Source organism: Clupea harengus, chromosome 1 (assembly GCF_900700415.2).
Source record: "Clupea harengus chromosome 1, Ch_v2.0.2, whole genome shotgun sequence".
Classification (NCBI taxonomy): Eukaryota; Metazoa; Chordata; class Actinopteri; order Clupeiformes; family Clupeidae; genus Clupea; species Clupea harengus.
The window spans coordinates 14,139,928-14,160,658 of NC_045152.1; the positions used below are offsets into that span (position 1 = coordinate 14,139,928).

A 20,731-nucleotide genomic window follows, 5' to 3' on the forward strand; every position below is an offset into this window, starting at 1 on the left:
TTTCTCTTGATGCCCCATCCTTGATGCCCTATCCTTGCAAAAGACCACTCAGTCAGGCTCACTGAAATGTGTGTGTGTATATGTATATGTGTGTGTGTGTGGACGTGCGTGCGTGTGTGTGTGTGTGTGTGTGTGTGTGTGTGTGTGTTAGATCTGTGTTCTTACATTAGTGTCTTTTGCCATTATCTTATTTTCAACTCGATAAAAACGGAACATGACACAGTGTTGACTGTCATGTCACGAAGACCTATACCTAGAGAAGACCCCCCACACACACACACACACAGTACTCTCTAAAGCATAACACACACACACACACACAGCACTCTCTAAGGCATAACACACACACAGAGCACTCTATAAGGCATAACACACACACACACACACACACCCACAGCATTCTCTAAGGCATAGCACACACACATGGAGCACCTTGGTGTGGTTCTGATCTCATGGAGAACCTTGGTGTGGTTCTGATCTCATGGAGAACCTTCTTGTGGTTCTGATCTCATGGAGAACCTTATTGTGGTTCTGATCTCATGGAGAACCTTGGTGTGATTCTGATCCCATGGAGAACCTTGGTGTGGTTTTGATCTCATGGCTGTCACCCTCAGCAGTTAAAGGAGTGCACCCAGGGACACCACGCCGCTGGATAAAACAGCCCTACAGCTACCACTTACCCACTTAATCAATCAAATATAATTCTATATAATTATAAACTATAATGAATATAATTCTGCTTTTCCCATGCAAATACATGTTCTTGCCAGAGACACTTCTGTCATAATCACGTAGGGTTATTTCTGGAACCACTATGGGAGGTGCTTTAAGGTTTTGAACTGAAAACCCCTTAAGCAAACTATTTAACTATTTAAGTGTTAAGTCAAATAAAGGGTGATGAATATGTAAATGTACTGCTGCTGTTGTTCTTACTAAAAACGTTCCCTGCTTTGGTGGCCCTCCATGGGGGAAGGTAGCTAATCTTGCATCAGTAGTTGCACAGTGGTGGACAGTGGTGCATGAGATGATGCACAGTGGAACGATCATATTGTTTGTGCTGAGCATTAGCCCATATCCTTTACACAAACTTGTTATGAGTTTGTTTGTATGTGAGAAGATGAGTGTGATTGTGTGTGTGTGTGTGTGCACGTTTGTGTGTATGTGAGTGAATGAGTGATTGTGTGTGTGTGTTTGAGTGTATTTGAGTGAATCAGTGTGACTGTGTGTGCCTGCATGCATGCATGTGTGTGTGTGTGTGCCTGCATGTTTGTGTGTGTGTGTGTGTTTGTGTGTGTGTGTGTGAAAAAGTCCCTGATAACCTATGCGTCTGGGAATAGATATGTTAAATCTGGGCAGACAAGCTGTTGTGTTTGTGCACGTGCCTCTGCTGTCTGATGTTCATGTCTGACATTGATCAAACTCTCTGATCGATAACACTAATTTCCTCAGTTCCGCTCCCTATCTCGCTCTCTCTCTCACTCTCTCACTCTCGCTCTCTATCTCTCTCTGTCTGTCTCATATCTTTTTTTCTCTCTCTTTAATTTCTTTCACGTTCTTCCTCAACACTACCACTTAATTTTTTTCTACGTCTCTATCAATGTTTTATGGCATTTATCAAACTCTCGAATCAACTCCACTCCCCCATCTCTCTCTCTCTCTCTCTCTCTGTCCCCCTCCATGCTGTGTTTGTTTGTGTGTATCTCTATCTGCTGGGTATCTGTTGTCTTCTGGTTGCCTGTGTCCTCACCGCACGCCGTCTCCTCGTGCACTTCCTGTGTCTCGTGTGAGGCTTTGATTTGTGCTCCCCTTCAATCCTTCTCATTTCACACATCCTGCTGTCTGACACACACACACACACACACACACACACACACATCGTTGCTACACCCCTCCCCACCCCCACAACTCAACGCAGCCTGCTCCCACACACCCATCCCACTGATACCCACACACACTCCGCTAACACACACACACTGCTGATACACACACACCCTGAGATACACACACTCCGCTGACACACACACTGCTGATACACACACATCGAGATACACACACCTTCATCTGCCACTGTTTTCATAATGCCTCATAATGATTGACATACGTCTGGATGACTACTTATACACAGTTGAGATGTTATAGTTTAAGCCCTTAATGCTTGAAGTTTCATAATGCGTAGTAAAGCTTCTTTACCTCTGGATAACGGCACTGATGACATCTTACCCTCATGTCAAACACTGTTATTCACCAAATGCTCTCTATGGGGCCTCATGTGACCCCATAAGTGGCACGGTGGCTCAGGTGCTTGCACTGCTGCCTCACAGCAAGAAGGTCATGGGTTCGATTCCCGCATGGGGCGCTGTTGGCTCTGGGGGGCAGGTACTCCCCAGACCTTCAGTGCTCAGGTGGGCTATCTCCCAGGCCCTTCTGTGTGGAGTTTGCATGTTCTCCCCGTGTTCACAAGGGGTTTCCTCCACTAAGAACCCCAACAGAAAAAACAAGCAAAAAGAACAGAACACTCTTCGTCCGTCCCTGACTAAGACAGACGGTTCACCTCACCTGGTCCCCGGCACTTAAAAGCTGCCCACTGCTCCTTGGGTCAGGAGGAAGGACAGTCCGGGATGGGAAAAAGCAGAGACTAAATTCACAAATGACCTCAGACCTCCTGTGTGTGTGTGTGTGTCCTGTGTCGCCTCCATGTATTCACGTGTGTTGCTTGTGTGATTACATTTAGCAGACGCTTTTGTCCAAAGTGACGTACAAGGGAGAGAACAGTCAAGCTAAGAGCAATAAAAAAACCTGGTGTAACAATAAATACCACTTTACATAAGAAATAGAAAAACGAAAAGAAAAAGAAGAAAAAGAAGTGCAGGAATGTAACTGCTGTAAGTGCAAGTTAAGCACTAGTCAAGGTGCCAGTTAGGAAGGGAAGTGCTCTCTGAAGAGTTGGGTCTTCAAAAGCTTCTTGAAGGTAGAGAGTCTGACAATTATTATTACAATTATATTATTATTATAATACAAGCTTTCATAACAAAAGCTGTGTCGGGCTGTTACTGAAACATCATAATGCTTTAGGAGTACAGTCATGTCTATTCATAGATATAGACTTACGTCAGATGCTATGATGTATTATGAATACTTCATAACATTTATTACTGGCATGCATGTATCTGTCTGGATGCGGGTGCTGAGGCCTACGGTTACATGCATACTTGCATACTTGTCATGTAGAATGCCAAAGAAAACTTGACTAATGAGTAATAAACATGTTATGACACGTGGTTGTCTTTATTATGGATCTCATGGTGGGTCTGAGTCATTTTATTGATCTTTCTTCTAGTGACCATTTAATTCATCAGGTGCGGTATTGTGTGTGGCAGTGATCAAGAGACTTGGCAGACACCAGAATAGCTCTGAGCTTGGTTTCTTATAAGAGGAGAGTGTGTGTGTGTGTGTGTGTGTGTGTGTGTGTGGTCTCTTCCTCTGCTCTCCGCACGTGCTTTCATTCATGCAGGACTCTCTCCCCTCCCTGTCAGAGTGTGTGTGTGTGTGTGTGTGTGTGTGTGTGTGTGTGTGTGTGTGTGTGTGTGTGTTTGGCCACGTGTGCCCACATGTGCCCTTGTGTGTGTGTGTGTGTGTCTGAGCCACAAGGAGCTGTTGTTCCACTGCTGGATCCCCTAATATCCCTGAGCAACTATAACATGGCATTCACACAACACACATACACATAAACATGCACACACACACACATTCACAAACACACACACATTTCAATTAAATAAAAAAATATATATTTCTATAGCGGCAAAACAAAGTCTCAAGGCGCTTTACAGAGCCCAATGCCTTAACCCCCTTAGAGCAAGCACAATGGCGACAGGGGAAGGAAAAAACTCCCTGTTAATCAGGAAGAAACCTTAAGCAGAACCGCTGCACATAAGGGGGAGGATAACACATATTGCATACAGTGTGTGTGCACACAAACACACACACAGAAACACAGAAACACAGAAACACAAACACAGGATTATACATGTGCACACAGGCGCACATTCTTGCATGTGCACACATATCCACAAATATACAACTATGCTAACTCAGTGACGGCTAAGCTAGGCTCCACCGCCTTTTGTTTTGCGTTAAAAAGTTAAATTAAACTATATTGCTTTCTTTTTTTGTATTTCAAACATTTTGACATCATTATTATTACTGGATATTATTAGTCCATTAGTCCATCATCTTATTGCATTTCGCTTCCGCCATTCCGATTCACGTTCACTACTCCCTTCAAAATGCTACTAATCTAAACAAAACTGCCAGCCTGCCGTGTGCGGCTGCTAGGTTAGGCAGTGAGGGGCTGCTAGGGTAAGCAGTGTGGGGCTGCTAGGGTAGGCAGTGTGGGGCTGCTAGGGTAAGCAGTGTGGGGCTGTTAGGGTAAGCAGTGTGGGCAGTGGCGTAACGTAGTAACGACGGGCCCAGGTGCAAGATATTATGACGGGCCCCCCTAGTGAACGCTTAAAAAAAAAAATCGTAGCGTTCCCTACTTCCACAACAGCGTCTAAAAAACGCTAATCAAAGGTGTTTGTTATCGATATAAATAGTGTTTAATTAATCAACCTTACATATTTCAGAAGCGATGGGTGTGTACACAATGAACTAAGTCTTGTTTGACTCTCAGCAGGAATATTTCTTACCGTAAAAATTGTTAACTGTTGCATGGTTGCTGACACACCACTGAGGGCAGAAGCAGCGATTCTGATCCCAGCTAAACCGCTGCACTGCTGACTCTGTGGGCTGGCGACTAGTTGACGGCTAGTTAAAAAGCCAAAATAATCTAATTTAGGCAGCTTTGCCGCCTTCTCCTCCTGTTCTTTTTTCTCTTGCCCTTTTCTACTTCCACTCTTGTGCTTAAAAGGCATTGTTACGACTTACGAGTAAAGTTGTGCTGTGCAGTGCTCAATGAACTAGGTTATCAGACCTTCAGACCTAGGTTATCAGAATTGGTTTAACTATAGCGTATTGTATTGTCACATGATCAAATAGAGACTTGACATTGGACAACAACATACATATTACCCAGCAATCATCATTGCTAATCACAAAAATACCAAAGAAAATAAGAACTTATTCATTTAATTGAATAGTGTTTTGATAGTTTCTATAGTGTATGTAGGATAAGCATATGATTTTGTTATAAATTGCTACTTTTCCCCCAAAAATTATAACCACCACGACTGAGATAAGTTTGCCCTTTCAAGTGTATATATAGCATTTGACACTGCTAAAAGTGTTCTGACAGCGCGTATTTGAACGTAAGCATATCCGAGAAAATATTACGCTGTACTGAGATTGAGGGTGGGCCCGATATGCGACTCCTGTCGCTGTATTTGGATAGAGGGGGCCCGTCGAGTGACGCGTGTATATCTATGGGCCCGGCTACGGGCCCCGACACCCCACGGGCCCAGGTGCAGCCGCACCTGCTGCACCCCCTATAGTTATGCCCCTGAGTGGGTAAGCAGTGTGGGGCTGCTAGGGTAAGCAGTGTGCAGATTTGACATACAGGTTGGGGGCACCACTGGCTACTGCATCAGTATCAACAGTGCAGCACAATACAGAGAGAAAAAGAGGCAGAAGGAGAAAAAAATGCTGCTTTTGGCCAAAACAGGTGAAAAATTTGTATGGGATGGAGGGGGGGGGGGGGGGTAAGCATGTGTGTGGTTGGGTGGGGGTGAGAGAGGGAGAAAGAAAGAGGGAAACTGAGTCTCGATGTGTGTGTGTGTGTAGTCGGGGGGAGTGGTTATCAGAAGCTTTCAATCACGTTTTCTGCCCTTGTGTTTTTTAACGACGTCACGTTTTTTGTTGTTGTGTTGTCCGTGTTTAAGTGTCTTTATGTTCAATTTGCTGTCCTAACCCTGTACCTAATCTCCTAGGGTTACCTGTACACACACACACTGACCGCCCCCGTGAGCACACACACACACTCTCTCACACACACACACACACACACGCACACACTTACTCTCACACACACACACACACACACACACGCACACACGCACACACACACACACACACACACACTCTCACACACACACACACGCACACACACACACAGCGCACCCCAAACCCCTGGAGGGGTGCATCTCTACACGTGTCTGAACCCAACATGTGTAGCGTGACCCCCGAAGAGGTCACATCGCCTGTCTCTTTCACACTCCTCCGCTCCTCTTGGTCAAACTCAAACCGCACCAAACTTGAGTCCAATCACAGCAGATGTATGAATAAATATATATATATATATATTATTATTATTATTTGGGATTAAGGGAAGCACTGTTGCACGAACCTCATATGCATCACACACTGTTGTGGATTGAGCTTAAACACATGATGCATGCATGATGATCCATACTCTATGGACTTTGGGACTTCTTTCCCTGCGAAACTCACCGTTTTGTGATCCAGCTTTTTACTCCATCTCAATAGGTGGCGCGATGTACCATTTGTGTTCGTTTGCAGAACGCCGGTATATTCATAGAAGAAGATTTCATGCAGCTAGTGTTTTGCTATCCGAAATCTTAGTTGCTAGATTACACAAACGCGAAAGTAATCACTTAATAAGAAAATATTGTTGCTCAAGCTGGAGAAGGGAACATACGTATGAAAAGTGTTAATTAAGCCAGTTACTGACAGAACCTGAACTGTTAGATGGTTAGCTATGCTCCAAAGTTCGATTGTGGACCGACTTGTTAGCTAACTTTACTTACAGCAACTCGCAGATAACACTACAGTACAGTTAAACAATAGTGTTTCTTGGACGCTGTGGCGAGAATGTTTTTAGATTGTTTTTGGTAACGTGGGTGAAGTGTCAACCCGTGAACCTGTGTTTGCAATACGGGACGGACGTTAAACATGACGGATGTCAGTAGCCCTCCTGAAGAAGGAGATATGATTGAGCATCTTAAAGAAGAAGAGGACGAGGAAGAGCTACCGCACTCGGAAATTTTAGACATCTTTGAGGAAGGACTGGCTCTGATCGTTCAGGACCCTCTGCTCTGCGACCTCCCAATCCAGGTGACCCTAGAAGAGGTGAACTCGCAGGTTGCTCTTGAGTACGGTCAGGCTATGACTGTGCGAGTATCGAAGGCGGACGGGGAGGTCATGCCCATTGTGGTTGTGCAACAGGCAACAGTGCTCCACCTGAAGAAAGCCATCCGCAGGTACCTCGAACTCAAACAGCAACGCGAAGGAGGCATCAAACACATAAGCTGGAGATACGTATGGAGAACATTTAATTTAGTCTTTAATGGCGAAAAAATGGACGAAGACGGAAAGAAATTGAAAGATTATGGGATCAAAAACAGAGACGAGGTGACATTTGTCAAGAAGCTGAGGAAAAAATGATTGCAATGCAAATTTCTTTCGTGTTTAGGATATACAAATTATCTAGTTTTTTTGGCTACCTCGCATCTTTGTGTGTTTTCCGAGGTGTATTTCTCACCCCTTACTGTCGCGTCACCTCTGGACTTGATCTGTATCGCACAATATTCTTCATGGTTTTTAATGCAAAACAGCATCGCATTTGTCCTTGTTTAATTAAAAGACCTTAACTTTCATTTCACTTTCAGTGACTCATTTTGGTCCATAAATAAGCAAATTAATGTGCCTGCCATGACATGTTATTCCTTCTTTGTGTAGCTTGATATTCATGTAAGTCACATTAAAAGGCAACTGCAAGCTGGAGAAGTTAATGACAAATAATGAAGCATCTATAATTTCTCACATCTTTGATTTGAATTATTTTTTAGACATTCACAATCCACGGTATACAATTCCTCTTAGCACACAAAGAATAAACACAATCACACTCATAACTTCTATTAACAATTGATTTGAATCAGTGGAACACCTGTACAGTATATCAAATAAAGAACATCTTTTTTGTACTCTCTTATCGAACAAAATATATATCTAGAGTTGTAAAGGTTCTATTTATCCTTGTCGAAAAACATGAAAACACCCATGTTCTAAGTAGAAAGGTCTGTGCATGAGAACACGCAGTAGAACTCCTGTGAGTTTGGGAGCACACTTTCAGAATCTCCATCGCCCCATTCTCAATGCCTGACCTGATTCCGTTTTTCTCTGTGTGCATGGGAGACGCCAAGGCCTCCTCTATTGGACACGCTCACCTCCTCATCTTTACTCCCAGCAATAGAGCCTATACTGGAGCACTGCAGGACAACATGAAGTAATCTATAACATGCAGTACATGCATAAATAATATCATGGATGTAGTCAAAGTAATTAGGGGAATCATCTTGGATTACAAGTACAACTGCACAACACCGCTTCCTCTTCTGATAACTGTAAACAGTTTGGGCATCACAGTCACAAACACATAATTACTTTTGGATGAATCATGAGGATTGTTACAACAGCACTTAATTAGATGTCAATGTACATACTATGTAAGTGTATACTGATGCTTTACATGTGGTGAGTCAGAGGTAGTTTTAGTAGGGGAGCACAAGTACAGTTTATCGGGTCCTCCTAGCGCTTAGGTGGAGCACCTTGAGGTATCTAATGCCACCTATTCACGTTGCCACGGATACTGCTATTTATATGCATCCTATGTAAGCTGGTTTCATAGCAGCCCTGCTAGCCTCTTAAACATCTAACTGAAATGGGTGGTGCCACTGAAGAAAATGCGGCCATGATCTGATCTGACGAAGAATCAGGGCACCAGAGACACATCTGAAACACTGGCCCTTTGGTGACATCACTCCACCTCACCTCACACAGTGAACTTACAAACTTCTGGGGCCTCAGGTAAACTTCTTCAATCTCTCCACAACTGTATTCAAAGTGGGTTTCAAGTGCACCAACTGAAGTGGCTTTCTTTACTTTTAGTGTGCTTGTCATGATTGGAAATGTTGTAACTACTATGTGTAAATAGTGTAAGTATACCATCTGACATTCACTGTGCTTGCTAAAACGGACTTGTGTTTACGTAACTGTAGCGATAGGTGTGGCATAGAAAGTCACGTCCTGGCTGGTCGTTACTTCAGCAGCGCTAGAGCTTCGAGCCCAGGGGAGGCTGTGCTGTCTGGTCACAAGTTCTCCTCTCCAGAGCAGCAGGAGCGTCAGAGACTCCACCACGAGATACAGGAGACCAGAGACCCTGTGACAGCCTGCTGTCTGTTCTCAGTTCAGAGAGAAACAAGAGAGAGAGAGAGAGAAAGAGAGAGAGAAAGAGAGAGAGACAGACTGATTCATGTCGGTTGGTTATGCACTCAATGACTTTCCTATTTCAAAACAAACAGCTTAGACATGTTTTCCTTTCAGAGTTGTTTTTTTCCCCAACAACTAAGGAAGGAAGGGGAGTTGAGGCATTCATAATGCTTTAGTTTGAACTCGACATGGCAGAGTTTTGGTAATAAATCCCCTACCCTATAAGTTTGTTTGGGACGGCAGTACATTGTAGCGTCAGAGCTGGGTTATTTGATAAAGAGAAAGCTCTGGTTGGCCTTGAGCCTTTTATTTCGAAGCACATTCAGCAGGAAACACGGATACAGAAGGCCAGGAATGGCAGACAGATCTATATCACGACATGACAAAGGAGGTGAAGCCTCAGTCTCCGACGGATGTCTCCCTCCCGAGCCCAGGCCCGGGAGGGGGCAAGCCGGTCTCAGTGGAGTACCACCGCCCTGATCTTTCTGATCAGTCTGATCTATACGCACGTCAGACAGTCTCTCAGTGATACATGGACCGACCCATGGTGGTCGTTGGCCCGCCCCCACCCAAGCCTGGACCCGGGAGAGGATGAGACCCTGGCTCTGGACCCGGGAGAGGATGAGACCCTGGCTCTGGACCCGGGAGAGGGTGAGACCCTGGCTCTGGACACGGGAGAAGATGAGACCCTGGCTCCGGTCTCCTCGCAGCTGCTGGGGATTTATGAATTCCCATCCACGGTTGTCACTGACTGCTGCTGCTGCTGTTGCTTGGAGACCGCTGTTGATGCTACTGGAACCTGGAGGCTGCTGTCGCTGCTGCTGTGTACATCGAGGGAGCTGAACCAGCGGTACGTGGCTACATGTGGTCAAGGGCTATATGTGGTCAAGGGCAACATGTGATCAAGGGCAACATGTGGTCAAGGGCAATATGTGGTCAAGGGTTACATGTGGTCAAGGGTTACATGTGGTCAAGGGCTACATGTGGTCAAGGGCAACAAGGGTTACATGTGGTCAAGGGCAACAAGGGTTACATGTGGTCAAGGGCAACAAGGGCTACATGTGGTCAAGGATAATATGTGGTCAAGGGCAATAAGGGCTACATGTGGTCAAGGGCTACATGTGGTCAAGGATAATATGTGGTCAAGGGCAATAAGGGCTACATGTGGTCAAGGGTTACATGTGGTCAAGGGCAACAAGGGTTACATGTGGTCAAGGGCAACAAGGGCTACATGTGGTCAAGGGCAACAAGGGCTACATGTGGTCAAGGGCAACAAGGGTTACATGTGGTCAAGGGCAACAAGGGCTACATATGGTCAAGGGCTACATGTGGTCAAGGGCAACAAGGGCTACATGTGGTCCAGGGCAATAAGGGCTACATGTGGTCAAGGGCAACAAGGGCAATATGTGGTCAAGGGTTACATGTGGTCAAGGATAATATGTGGTCAAGGGCAATAAGGGTTACATGTGGTCAAGGGCAACAAGGGTCATATGTGGTCAAGGGTTACATGTGGTCAAGGGCATCTTCGTCACGTGGCAGCGGGTAGGAGTCTTTGTGAGTTATTTTGTTGAGGAGGCGGTAGTCTGCGCAAAAATACCAGGGGCCATCTTTCTTCTTCACCAGGTCAGTGAACTTAGCCCAGGGACTGCTGTTGGGTTCAATGACTCCGGATTCTGCCATCTCCTGGATTTTCTGTGTAGCGGCTGCTCGCTTAGCTAAGGGCAGGTGACAAGGGCAAAGGTGGATGGGGCATGCATCTCCAGTGTCGATGTCTATGCTGGACCAGGTTGGTGCGTTTCCAGTCCTCGTTCCTGGCAGGTTGGTACGTTTCCAGTCCTCATCTCTGGCAGGTTGGTGCGTGTACGGTCCTCGTCTCTGGCCGAAGAACCGCTCCAGTAGCTCCTGCAGCTGGTGTCTCTGGTCCTCTGGTACAGGTCATCGACAACTGATCTGGTCTCAGCTGTCGGAAACACGTGGACGACCCCTCAGGCTGGCAGCGGTGGAGAAGCAGATCCTCAGGGTGGCAGCGGTGGAGAAGCAGATCCTCAGGCTGGCAGCGGTGGTGATCTTCAGGGTGGCAGCGGTGGTGAAGCAGACCCTCAGGGTGGCAGCGGTGGTGAAGCAGATCCTCAGAGTGGCAGCGGTGGAGAAGCAGATCCTCAGGGCGGCAGCGGTGGAGAAGCAGATCCTCAGGGCGGCAGCGGTGGTGTAGCAGATCTTCAGGGTGGCAGCGGTGGTGACCCTCAGGGTGGCAGCGGTGGTGACCCTCAGGGTGGCAGCGGTGGTGATCTTCAGGGTGGCAGCGGTGGTGTAGCAGATCCTCAGGGTGGCAGCGGTGGTGATCTTCAGGGTGGCAGCGGTGGTGTAGCAGATCATCAGGGTGGACCCTGAGGCCTCAGGATAGTTAAGACCCAAGAGCAGACTGCGATCCAACAGTTGCAACAGTGGCATAAATATTGGCTACTACATGTGACAAACACATATGTGTGACCTGTGACCTTTAACACAATATTCAGGTGTGAACAATCAAGCTAATTATGCCCATTCACCTCCCAAAGGCTGCTGCACTGCCACTGCAAAGCCAGTGTGGGTGTATACTGTAGAGAGGCGTAACAGTGTTCATTTCACATAATGTATTTCACTGATCCACCCCCCTGCTGCTATCAAGGACTATACATATGGGCTACTTATCCTTACCTCACCTGACAAAATCTCTGTTCCACTTTTATTTATAAAGCTCTCCCTTTCTTCATTTCACCCTCTCCCTCTCTCACCCACACTCTTTTCTCTCTTTCTTTCTCTCTTTCTTTCTTTCTTTCTTTCTTTCTTTCTTTCTTTCTTTCTTTCTTTCACACACACATTCTCCACGAGTCCTTAGAGTCCCTGCTATGCAGCTTGGACACTTGAAGTAGTTTTCTCCCCGCCGAATAAATGGTGCATTAGTCACACACCGTCAATAGTTTTCTCCCTGCCGAATAAATGATGCATTAGTCACACCGTCAGCAGCCACTGAAGCTGCTTTTCACATGTTTCTCTACACAGCTCTTTCATCATTTTACAGACCCTGCTAGCCTTTTTTACCAAGGTATCTTTCAACTGTAAATAAATGAAACAATCAAACAATACTGTATATGGACTGGCTATACATTGATACATTATGCATGCCTTATATAGCTTCAGGAAATCAATGTTGAATCACTGGTAATTATATGCTGTTTTGGCTCATTTTGAGTAAAAGCAGCAGACTTGTCTGATATTATCATCATTCTGTGTCTCTTGCTCTATTGCTGATAGCCATCTTTATTTTTGAATCAGTTTTCATTCTTCTTCATTTCTGGATCCATCTTTATTTCCCTGCTCTAATTCACAGAGACTTTTCCAGAGATCAGCAATCTGGTGTGCCTGCCCTGGGTCACTTAAGAGATCCTCCTTAAACAGCCGTGCCTCCTCTCACACCACACACACCTGTAACGAACCCAGCTCACGGGCACGAAACATAAAGGGGAAGCCACGCAGAATTTATGATATAATAATAATAATAAGTTATTTATTAAGGGTTACAAGTATATATTTTTCTATTAATTATAGGAAAACGTGTGGTGAATGTCAGTGTTGTGGAGAGAAACAAAAGATGTAATGTAAAGTCAGTTAAATGGTAATATAAAGCAAACGACGACGACGACGACAATCCAAAATCCAACGAGTATCCACAAATCCAATTCCTATCCAAACACCAACGACCCAATCCAAAACTCCAATCCAACGCTCTCCCGAATGCAGTCTGATTAGGGCTTTTGTAGCCCATCCAATCACTGCTACACCTGTGTCCCATCACTTGCTACACCTGTTCCCAATCACCTGCTTTAGAGAGACAGAACAGACATGCAACTATCATGGGGGCGGGGCCTAGACCCGCCAGGGTCGTAACACACCTCAGAACAAAATGGCTGCCCTCACATCCCCCCACTCATTCTCCCCTTCTTTATTTGCCATGGGAGGGGTCACACCTGTTACTTTTTACCAGTCATCGGTGACACACGGGCATCTAACGAGCTGATATTACTCCGTCTGGCTGTGCACCTGTGCAGGACGACCACCTGAGGAGCGCAGTCATGGGGAACAATAAGACGCCTCAGCGCTCTGCAAGGCTATATATAGACCCACTTCTGCCACTGTGCCATTTCTCAGGGAAGAATGGAGCTAAAAATGTATTTATCTGTATTCATGTCTTTGAGCTCTCTGCGGCTCTTTCAGGGGTGTGTGTGTTTGGGGGGGAGTATTTCTGAATCTGACTGATGAGGCCCTGCCTGCCGTCACCCTCATCATCCTCTAAACGAGCCCCATTAAGTCTGCGTGGCTCTGGACACAGTCGGGCCGCAGTCAGGAGTCATCAAGCCCAGCGCAGGTGAACTCACGCTGGGCTTGGCTCAGCTCCTGTTTCAGGCCCCCTGATTGCTCATGAATGGGCCCCGCTCAGCATCTGTGGTAATGTGCAGACGAGTGATTGAGATGCATTGTGTTATCCGTGCTGTGTGAAAAGACGGCAGCGGCCAAATGGCTTAATGCAGTGGCAATGCGTGTGAAGGCGCTTGTCTGGCCTTGCTCGCTCGCTCGCGGATAGCGGCAACCGGTCCCGCTAATGCCTCTCTGTGATTCTCATTCGGCTTTAATCTGTCATTCCATTAGGGCCCGTCGGTGTGAATGTTCTGTCCATCATGTAGAGAGTGGGTTCCACATTTAGCCACATCCAGCTAATGGCAGGGGGTGGTGATGGCTGAGGGGGAGTGGGAGTGGGAGTGAGGGGGGCGGGAGTGGGAGTGGGGGGGGGCCGGAGTGGGGGGGGGGGGGGGGGGGGGGGGGGGGGGGGGGGGGTGGCTGCTAGTGGGTGAGGGAGGGTCGCTGTTCAGACAAGTGGAGCTGGGATTGTTAACACATGTTATAATTGAGTAAGAGGAGGAGGGAGGGAGAGAGAGAGCGAATGGGATGGAGCAGGGTTAGTGTGTTAGTGGGGAAGCACTTCAAAGATATATCTCAATTTACATCTTTCACCTTAGTTGTCAAACACACCCTAAATCTCCAGTTTCGACAATTACCACCCTTTCTTTTTCCTTCTTGTGCTATCTCTCTCTCTCTCTTTCACACACACACACAAGCTCTCTCTCTCTCCATCTTCCTCCGTCTCTCCCTCAGTCATATGATTTCCTCTCTCTCTCTCTCCATCTTCCTCCGTCTCTCCCTCAGTCATATGATTTCCTCTCTCTCTCTCTCTCTCCATCTTCCTCCGTCTCTCCCTCAGTCATATGATTTCCTCTCCCTCTCTCTCCATCTTCCTTCGTCTCTCCCTCAGTCATATGATTTCCTCCCTCTCTCTCCATCTTCCTCCGTCTCTCCCTCAGTCATATGATTTCCTCTCTCTCTCTCCATCTTCCTCCGTCTCTCCCTCAGTCATATGATTTCCTCTCTCTCTCTCCATCTTCCTCCTCCTCTTCCTCAGTCATATGATTTCCTCACCTTTTATTATATTTTCCGCCAACAGGCGCTGAAACACTCAATTTTCAATTATAAAGTTTTACTGACATGACAAAAAGTATTTTTGTTGACAAATCACTAACTCATTCACTCACTCACATCCATACATCTGTCAGTCTTTTACTCTCTCTTTTGCTCTCTCCATTTCTATTTTTCAAAGTCTAAACTTGACAGGTGTCTGTCTGTCAAACATATACTATAGCTTATGCTAAAGATAACAGAAGTTGCCTGGAAATATTTTACAGATGGTGGGTTCTTCAAAGAAAAACAACGGGAAGTTTCCTTTTTCTGTCCGTAGGCCTTTTATTGTGATACACAGAAAGGAAGAAAACGAGAGAGAGAACACTAGCTGTGTCTATTACCGAACACTTTACGAAGTACACTGCAATACAGTGTACTGCAATACAGTCAGTGGTGGAATGTAACAAAGTATTTTTACTTCGTTACTGTACTTAAGTAAATGTTTACGTATCTGTACTTTACTTAAGTAAAAATAATAGTGCATACTTTTTACTTTTACTCCATTACATTTTTTAGCTATTATCTATACTTTTACTCCGCTACATTTCTACAATATGTGTTGTTACTCGTTACATTTTATGAACACAGTTTCGCCAAAATGTTGCCTACACAAAACTATGGATTGCGTTGCTGTTTTGGAAGTTTAAACCAATCAGGTGGCTCTATCAACTCCAATGATATCAGAGTGCGCGTCTGGCAGCAGCACTAGCGGTAGCTTTGTCTGTTATACCTGAACATTCAACACACAGCCTGACTACTGCCTATTCTACATGGATCCAGAGTCGGCCTGAACTGAGCCCTCTGATATGGCCCTATTTAAAAGATATGTTCGAGTTCAAAGGCCCCAAGAATGACTCCTGGAGGTTTCAATGCGTTTCCTCTCTCCCTCAAAAAAAAGGAGTTGCTAGCCTTCAATAATTCGCCCTCAAATTTAAAGTAGCATATCGAGGTAAGCAGAGTGATTGCTATGCTAAGTTAATGTCCCTGACTTTTGAATATTGATATATGTATTTAATTCGTTTACTGACATGATATTATAATTTTATCTAGCGAAATGCATGTTGACATACTGCAATAGCATCAAAAAACATGATTGTATCTTCATTATATATTTAACGTAGTGGTAACATAAAGCTGGTAGGTTAGCTATGTCAAGCTAGCGTGCCTTGTTCTGTCCAGTTTTACAATTACATTTGATTTTCATGTTCCATGTTTCCCTTTTTTACACGTTTACAATTAAAATAAAAGATTTAAAGATATCACATGGTGTCTTTATTGGTTTGGCTTAATGGTATTAACTTTGCAAATAATCCCTGGTAGATAACTTGTCATCCGCAGAATTGTAAGATATAGTGTGAACAGTATTACAGATGGTAGGCACAATAAGTACACCAACCTTTCCAATTAACAAATGTTGTTGCTTATAATTATTACTAGTAGTGACATCTGTAGAGGCATTTATTACCAGTAGCTACAAAATGGCACAGCCTAGACATTGAGAGACAAGCCATTGCGTGAGTACTTTTACTGTTAATACTTAAAGTAAATTTAAAAGTAAGTACTTTTTACTTTTACTTAAGTAGGATTGTTGATGTAGTATTTTTACTTTTACTTTTATTTTCCTGGGTACTTGTACTTTTACTCAAGTACTAAACTTCAGTACTTCCTCCACCACTGAATACAGTGCACTTACATCTGTAGTGCGTTTAGTCGCTGATTAGTGTTGTCTCAAATGGAACACTGACTGACGAAAATGTGAGAGCCTTTTACCCATAAATCTGTGCGTCAGCTTCCTCCGGCCAACTGGAAATTTTAAACAAAGATGGCGGACCAAACCCAGCTGACGGCTGTGTTTTGTATGTAAATGTACATCTTTTTGGAGTTTTCTCGCTTAGATTATTTAAAGTTACCGAGAAATAGACACTGTACTATCAGATAACACAGTTATTGTAACCAGCAATAATGGTTGAAGTGATTTGCGAGGCGTCAGTCAGCCAACTTTTCCAAACTGAAAAGCTGCCGAAAGGGCTCCTCCTCTTCCGCTACGTAGCCAAGATGGCGCTCGTTTAGGGCGAGTAGTGTCCATCGTTTTACATTACATTTTTTTACCGTTTGCAGTGCGCCATCCGGGTACTTTCAGTGCCCTGAATTCTGCTGGCTCTGTCAGTGTGAACGCCCTAAGCACTGAAAGTCAGTGCTTGAAGTGCACAAGTGCGCGGTAATAGACAGGGCTATAGATCCCACACATAACAGGAAGAATCAGAAGGCAGGTTGACATAACAAAGACAGTGACAGATATACTAACTTAACGCAAAGCCATCAAACAGCAATAAATGTGGACAAAATGATAAGTGTCACACACCCTAACATCAGACACTGCAGATTGAAAGAGACTCTGGTCTCTCACGCACAGCATTCTGGGAAACCCATGCCACACAGCCCCCCCAACCCCTCACCCCCACTGACTGCCCCCAGCAGCAACCAATGCACGCAACACAAAGTCTCTGGAGTGTCGGGGGACTCTCCATTGCTGTTGTTTGCAGCGTTGTTATAAACAAACAATTCAACATCCATAAACTTAAAAGATGATGCAGCTCACTGTATCCTATATACAATATATTTCCAGTCCTTGGGAAGCAAATTACAGAATAACGTCCATAACTTAGTACACTGCTCATGCCTTTGTGGAGCTGGATGCATTTTTATTAGAATATTTTCATTGGTTTATCTTATCGTATGATATAAACGAGATAGAAGAAAAGCATCACAAAAACATTCTCTCTTGCGTTGTCCATTATCCACATTTCCAAGACATGCATCATGTGCGTCCAATGAGGGAAGTCTATTTAAACTACATTACCCACAATGCCGAAGTCTAAAGGTCGGAGGTAAACTGTCATGTCTGCTGAACTGTCAACTAAGTCGTGCTAAGAAGTCTAAGTTCATTTAAATTCATTACTCTGAATTACCATTAAATCTAAACGTGCTTCATACTCTGGTACAGAGGTCTGCTTTCATATCCCAGCCTGCTATTATAGTTTCATGAGCGGAGCTTGCGAGAGGTCCAAGAATCCTGTCTTGGATTGTTGTGGAGGACTCAATAACGTGGATTACTCCAAGGTAATGCTTACTGAACCGCCCGAATCAAGATATGGTTTGATCGCTGGTGCTAAAAGGATAACGGGCTTACAAGGTGTAACGTCTAATGTGTAACGTCATCATTGGCGATTTGTGTTATATTTTACTAAGGTTTAGACTTCGGTACGAAACGTTACGCTGAGTTCTCCTCCTAATTCCCTTGCCGTTGCCATGGTGCTGTGGCCGCGTGGCAATCCTATCCGAAGGAGTGACAGTTCCACTCATTGGACAAAGGGATTTAAAGTTCAAGTGTATTCATTTTGCAGACGCCTTTATTCCAATGCAATTTACAAGGGATGATAACACAGGGTATCAGCTGTGCAAGTAGGCTAGTCAGCGGTGTATTAGGCTACTAACGTTATGTTTATAAACTTCCAGCTGCATTTCAATGTAACACATTCTCCTCGAACGTTTTCACATTCTGCGGCTTCATCCCAGCTTCCACACACATATTTCATTGTATCTTTAAACAAAAAACAAAAACGCCCTCCCCTCCTATATTTACCACCATTAATGCCTACATATAAATATACATATAAATATCTGCCTCTGTATGTCTATCTGTCGGTTTCTCTACAAAGTGAAGGGTTCATCCAAGCAGTCGCTATTCTTTGCCCGTGCAACAGGGAAGTGTCGGGTTCATTTGGCTGAAGACATCGAGATGAGAGCTCTGTACAGATCTCCCGTTCGCCTCATCTACGTACTAAATTAGCTCACCTTTGGGAGTAGTGGAGGCTTCTGTTCATTAAGTTCACATAGAAATCAATCCTGTCGTCTAGGAGGCTGTGTGTTTATTCAAGATCAGTGCGTGGAAGTGTGGTTAGCACTTTTATTTTTAAATGTGCAACAGTGTGATCTCCTGTGAGTTTAGATAAATAATATTGACCTCTTGGTGGAGTTTAATTTTATATGTACACACTGCTTCCTATAGGGTATCTTGAGATAACATGTTAACACCAAACACATTTTGGAGGGAGAGTCAATCTAATTTAGTTTTAAATGTGTGTTTAGTGAAGGCACCGAGACTCTTCTCATAATTATAATTGGCTTTGTAGCATCCCTTCCCTCACTATGTCACCTCATTGTGTCAGAAGGGACCCACAGACTGAGCAACTGCAAGGGATTGTTGAACGCGAGCACAAATACGATGCTGCACGTTCGCTAGTGCTAGTCTCAACTAAAGAGTACATTGACATGTGAAGGAGTTGAAACAATCAGAATTAGGGATCAGAGCTAAAAATGATTGACAATAATCCAATGAATTTGTATTTGTTACTTTTAATTGGACTTAGAGTTTTTGGTTGAATATACTGTTAGATCAGATGACCTGAGAGAGCTGTGAATTAATGTTCTCCCCCCCCCCCCCCCCCTCTTGGTCATATCAAAGTTTCTTTGATATTCCTTATACCCCCACCCCCATGAATGCAGGCCTCTGAGACACTTGCTCACAGCTGGATCTCTTAATCAATTTCCCCCGTGAACAAATGTTGTGGAGTTTCCCGTCTACAAAGGTTGCAGACTGATACATATTCATGTCAACGTGACACCCCTTATGCTATGTAGGGTACTTAAACTGAAATGTTACAATGGATGTCCAGAGGAGACATAGGTGAAGCTTTTGAGTCTCTCTCCTGATGCGCATCACTGCAAGATTAAAAGCCTGTTTCTTGACTGTTCATAACTCTCCACCAAATCTTTTGGCACTTTGGCTATCACATGGTAGACCCAGAGGAGAGACCTCCTGTGAAGTTGCCCTAGATGGAGGCTTATGGAGGCCTGACTTGGGTGATGAGCTGCGATCACACACGCACTACTGTGTTGCCATGGATATGGATCATTGTCCTCATCTGTGCTGCCATAGAGATGGTTTATGGTCTGCAGTTACACGCATGTGATTTGACCTTTGACCTCTGGTATAGCCTATGAATTCTCTGCCCCTGTGATGACCTCTGGTCCTTCTTAGGTGGACATGTCCGTCCTGTTCAACGTCTTCCAGCTGGTGAATCTGCTTGAACCGAGGTTCTGTGTGGCTGTGATCGCCATCATCTTCAACCCATTCTTCTGGAATGTGGTGAGTGTGTGTGTGTGTGTGTGTGTGTGTGTGGGTGTGTGTGTGGGTGTGTGTGTGGGTGTGTGTGTGTGTGTGGGTGGCGGGGGGGTGTGAGTCAGTGTTCTGTGCAGGGCTGGATATAGAACAAGGGTGTGTGTGTGAATGTATGAGTAAGTGGTGTTTGTGGCCATCATCACCATCATCACCATCATCTTCAACCTGATCCTTTGGTTTGTGAGGTGAGTGAGTGAGTGAGTGAGTGAGTGAGTGAGTGAGTGAGTGAGTGAGTGAGTGAGTGATGGTAACTCACTGACCGAGGGTAACTCACTGAGTGAGGGTAACACCACACCAGGGTAAAGCATTACATAAAGTTCAATGTCACTGGAGTGGGACTATAGGGAACCTTTATGAGCGGGTACTATAATAAGATTGCAGTCGCTAAGAGAAGACAATAGTGGCTCAGTAGTGACTCACCCACATGACACGCTGGACATTCATGTTCACTTATGTAATAGCCAAAATGTAAAACATTCAGTGTGTGGTCCGTTATAGAAATAGAGTTCTTTCTATGACGTGAAAAGACAGGTTTCTTTTCTTTCTCCATGTGTGGTAGTAGCGTCCACAGCTAATGCAAATCCTATTCTTCTGGAACAGTCTATGGCAGTGGTGGGTCAGATCTAATGTAATACACATGCAGCAAACCTGTCCAGGCCGCTTTACTCTCAACCATCCGTCAACTTAGCTGTTCACTAACCATACCCTTAACAT

General features: G+C 44.8%; 2 protein-coding genes across 3 annotated transcripts in view; both read left to right on the forward strand.

Moving 5' to 3' along the window:
* The first annotated feature begins 6,496 nt into the window (after positions 1 to 6,496).
* Positions 6,497 to 7,610, forward strand: snrnp25 (small nuclear ribonucleoprotein 25). Its single transcript, XM_012823227.2, has one exon. It carries the CDS (start codon positions 6,907 to 6,909, stop codon positions 7,396 to 7,398), a length of 492 nt encoding a protein of 163 aa, XP_012678681.1. The 5' UTR covers positions 6,497 to 6,906; the 3' UTR covers positions 7,399 to 7,610.
* Positions 7,611 to 17,632: 10,022 nt separating this feature from the next.
* pemt (phosphatidylethanolamine N-methyltransferase) overlaps positions 17,633 to 20,731 on the forward strand; it is an 87,552-nt gene continuing 84,453 nt past the window's right edge. Inside the window, exons 1-2 of one of the 2 annotated variants that reach the window (XM_012823226.3) lie at positions 17,633 to 17,895; positions 19,877 to 19,984. In XM_012823226.3, the coding sequence (XP_012678680.1) occupies positions 17,818 to 17,895; positions 19,877 to 19,984 (186 nt within the window). In that variant the 5' untranslated portion in view covers positions 17,633 to 17,817. The remainder of the gene's footprint in view (positions 17,896 to 19,876; positions 19,985 to 20,731) is intronic. The other variant, XM_031568364.2, reaches the window with a different exon arrangement.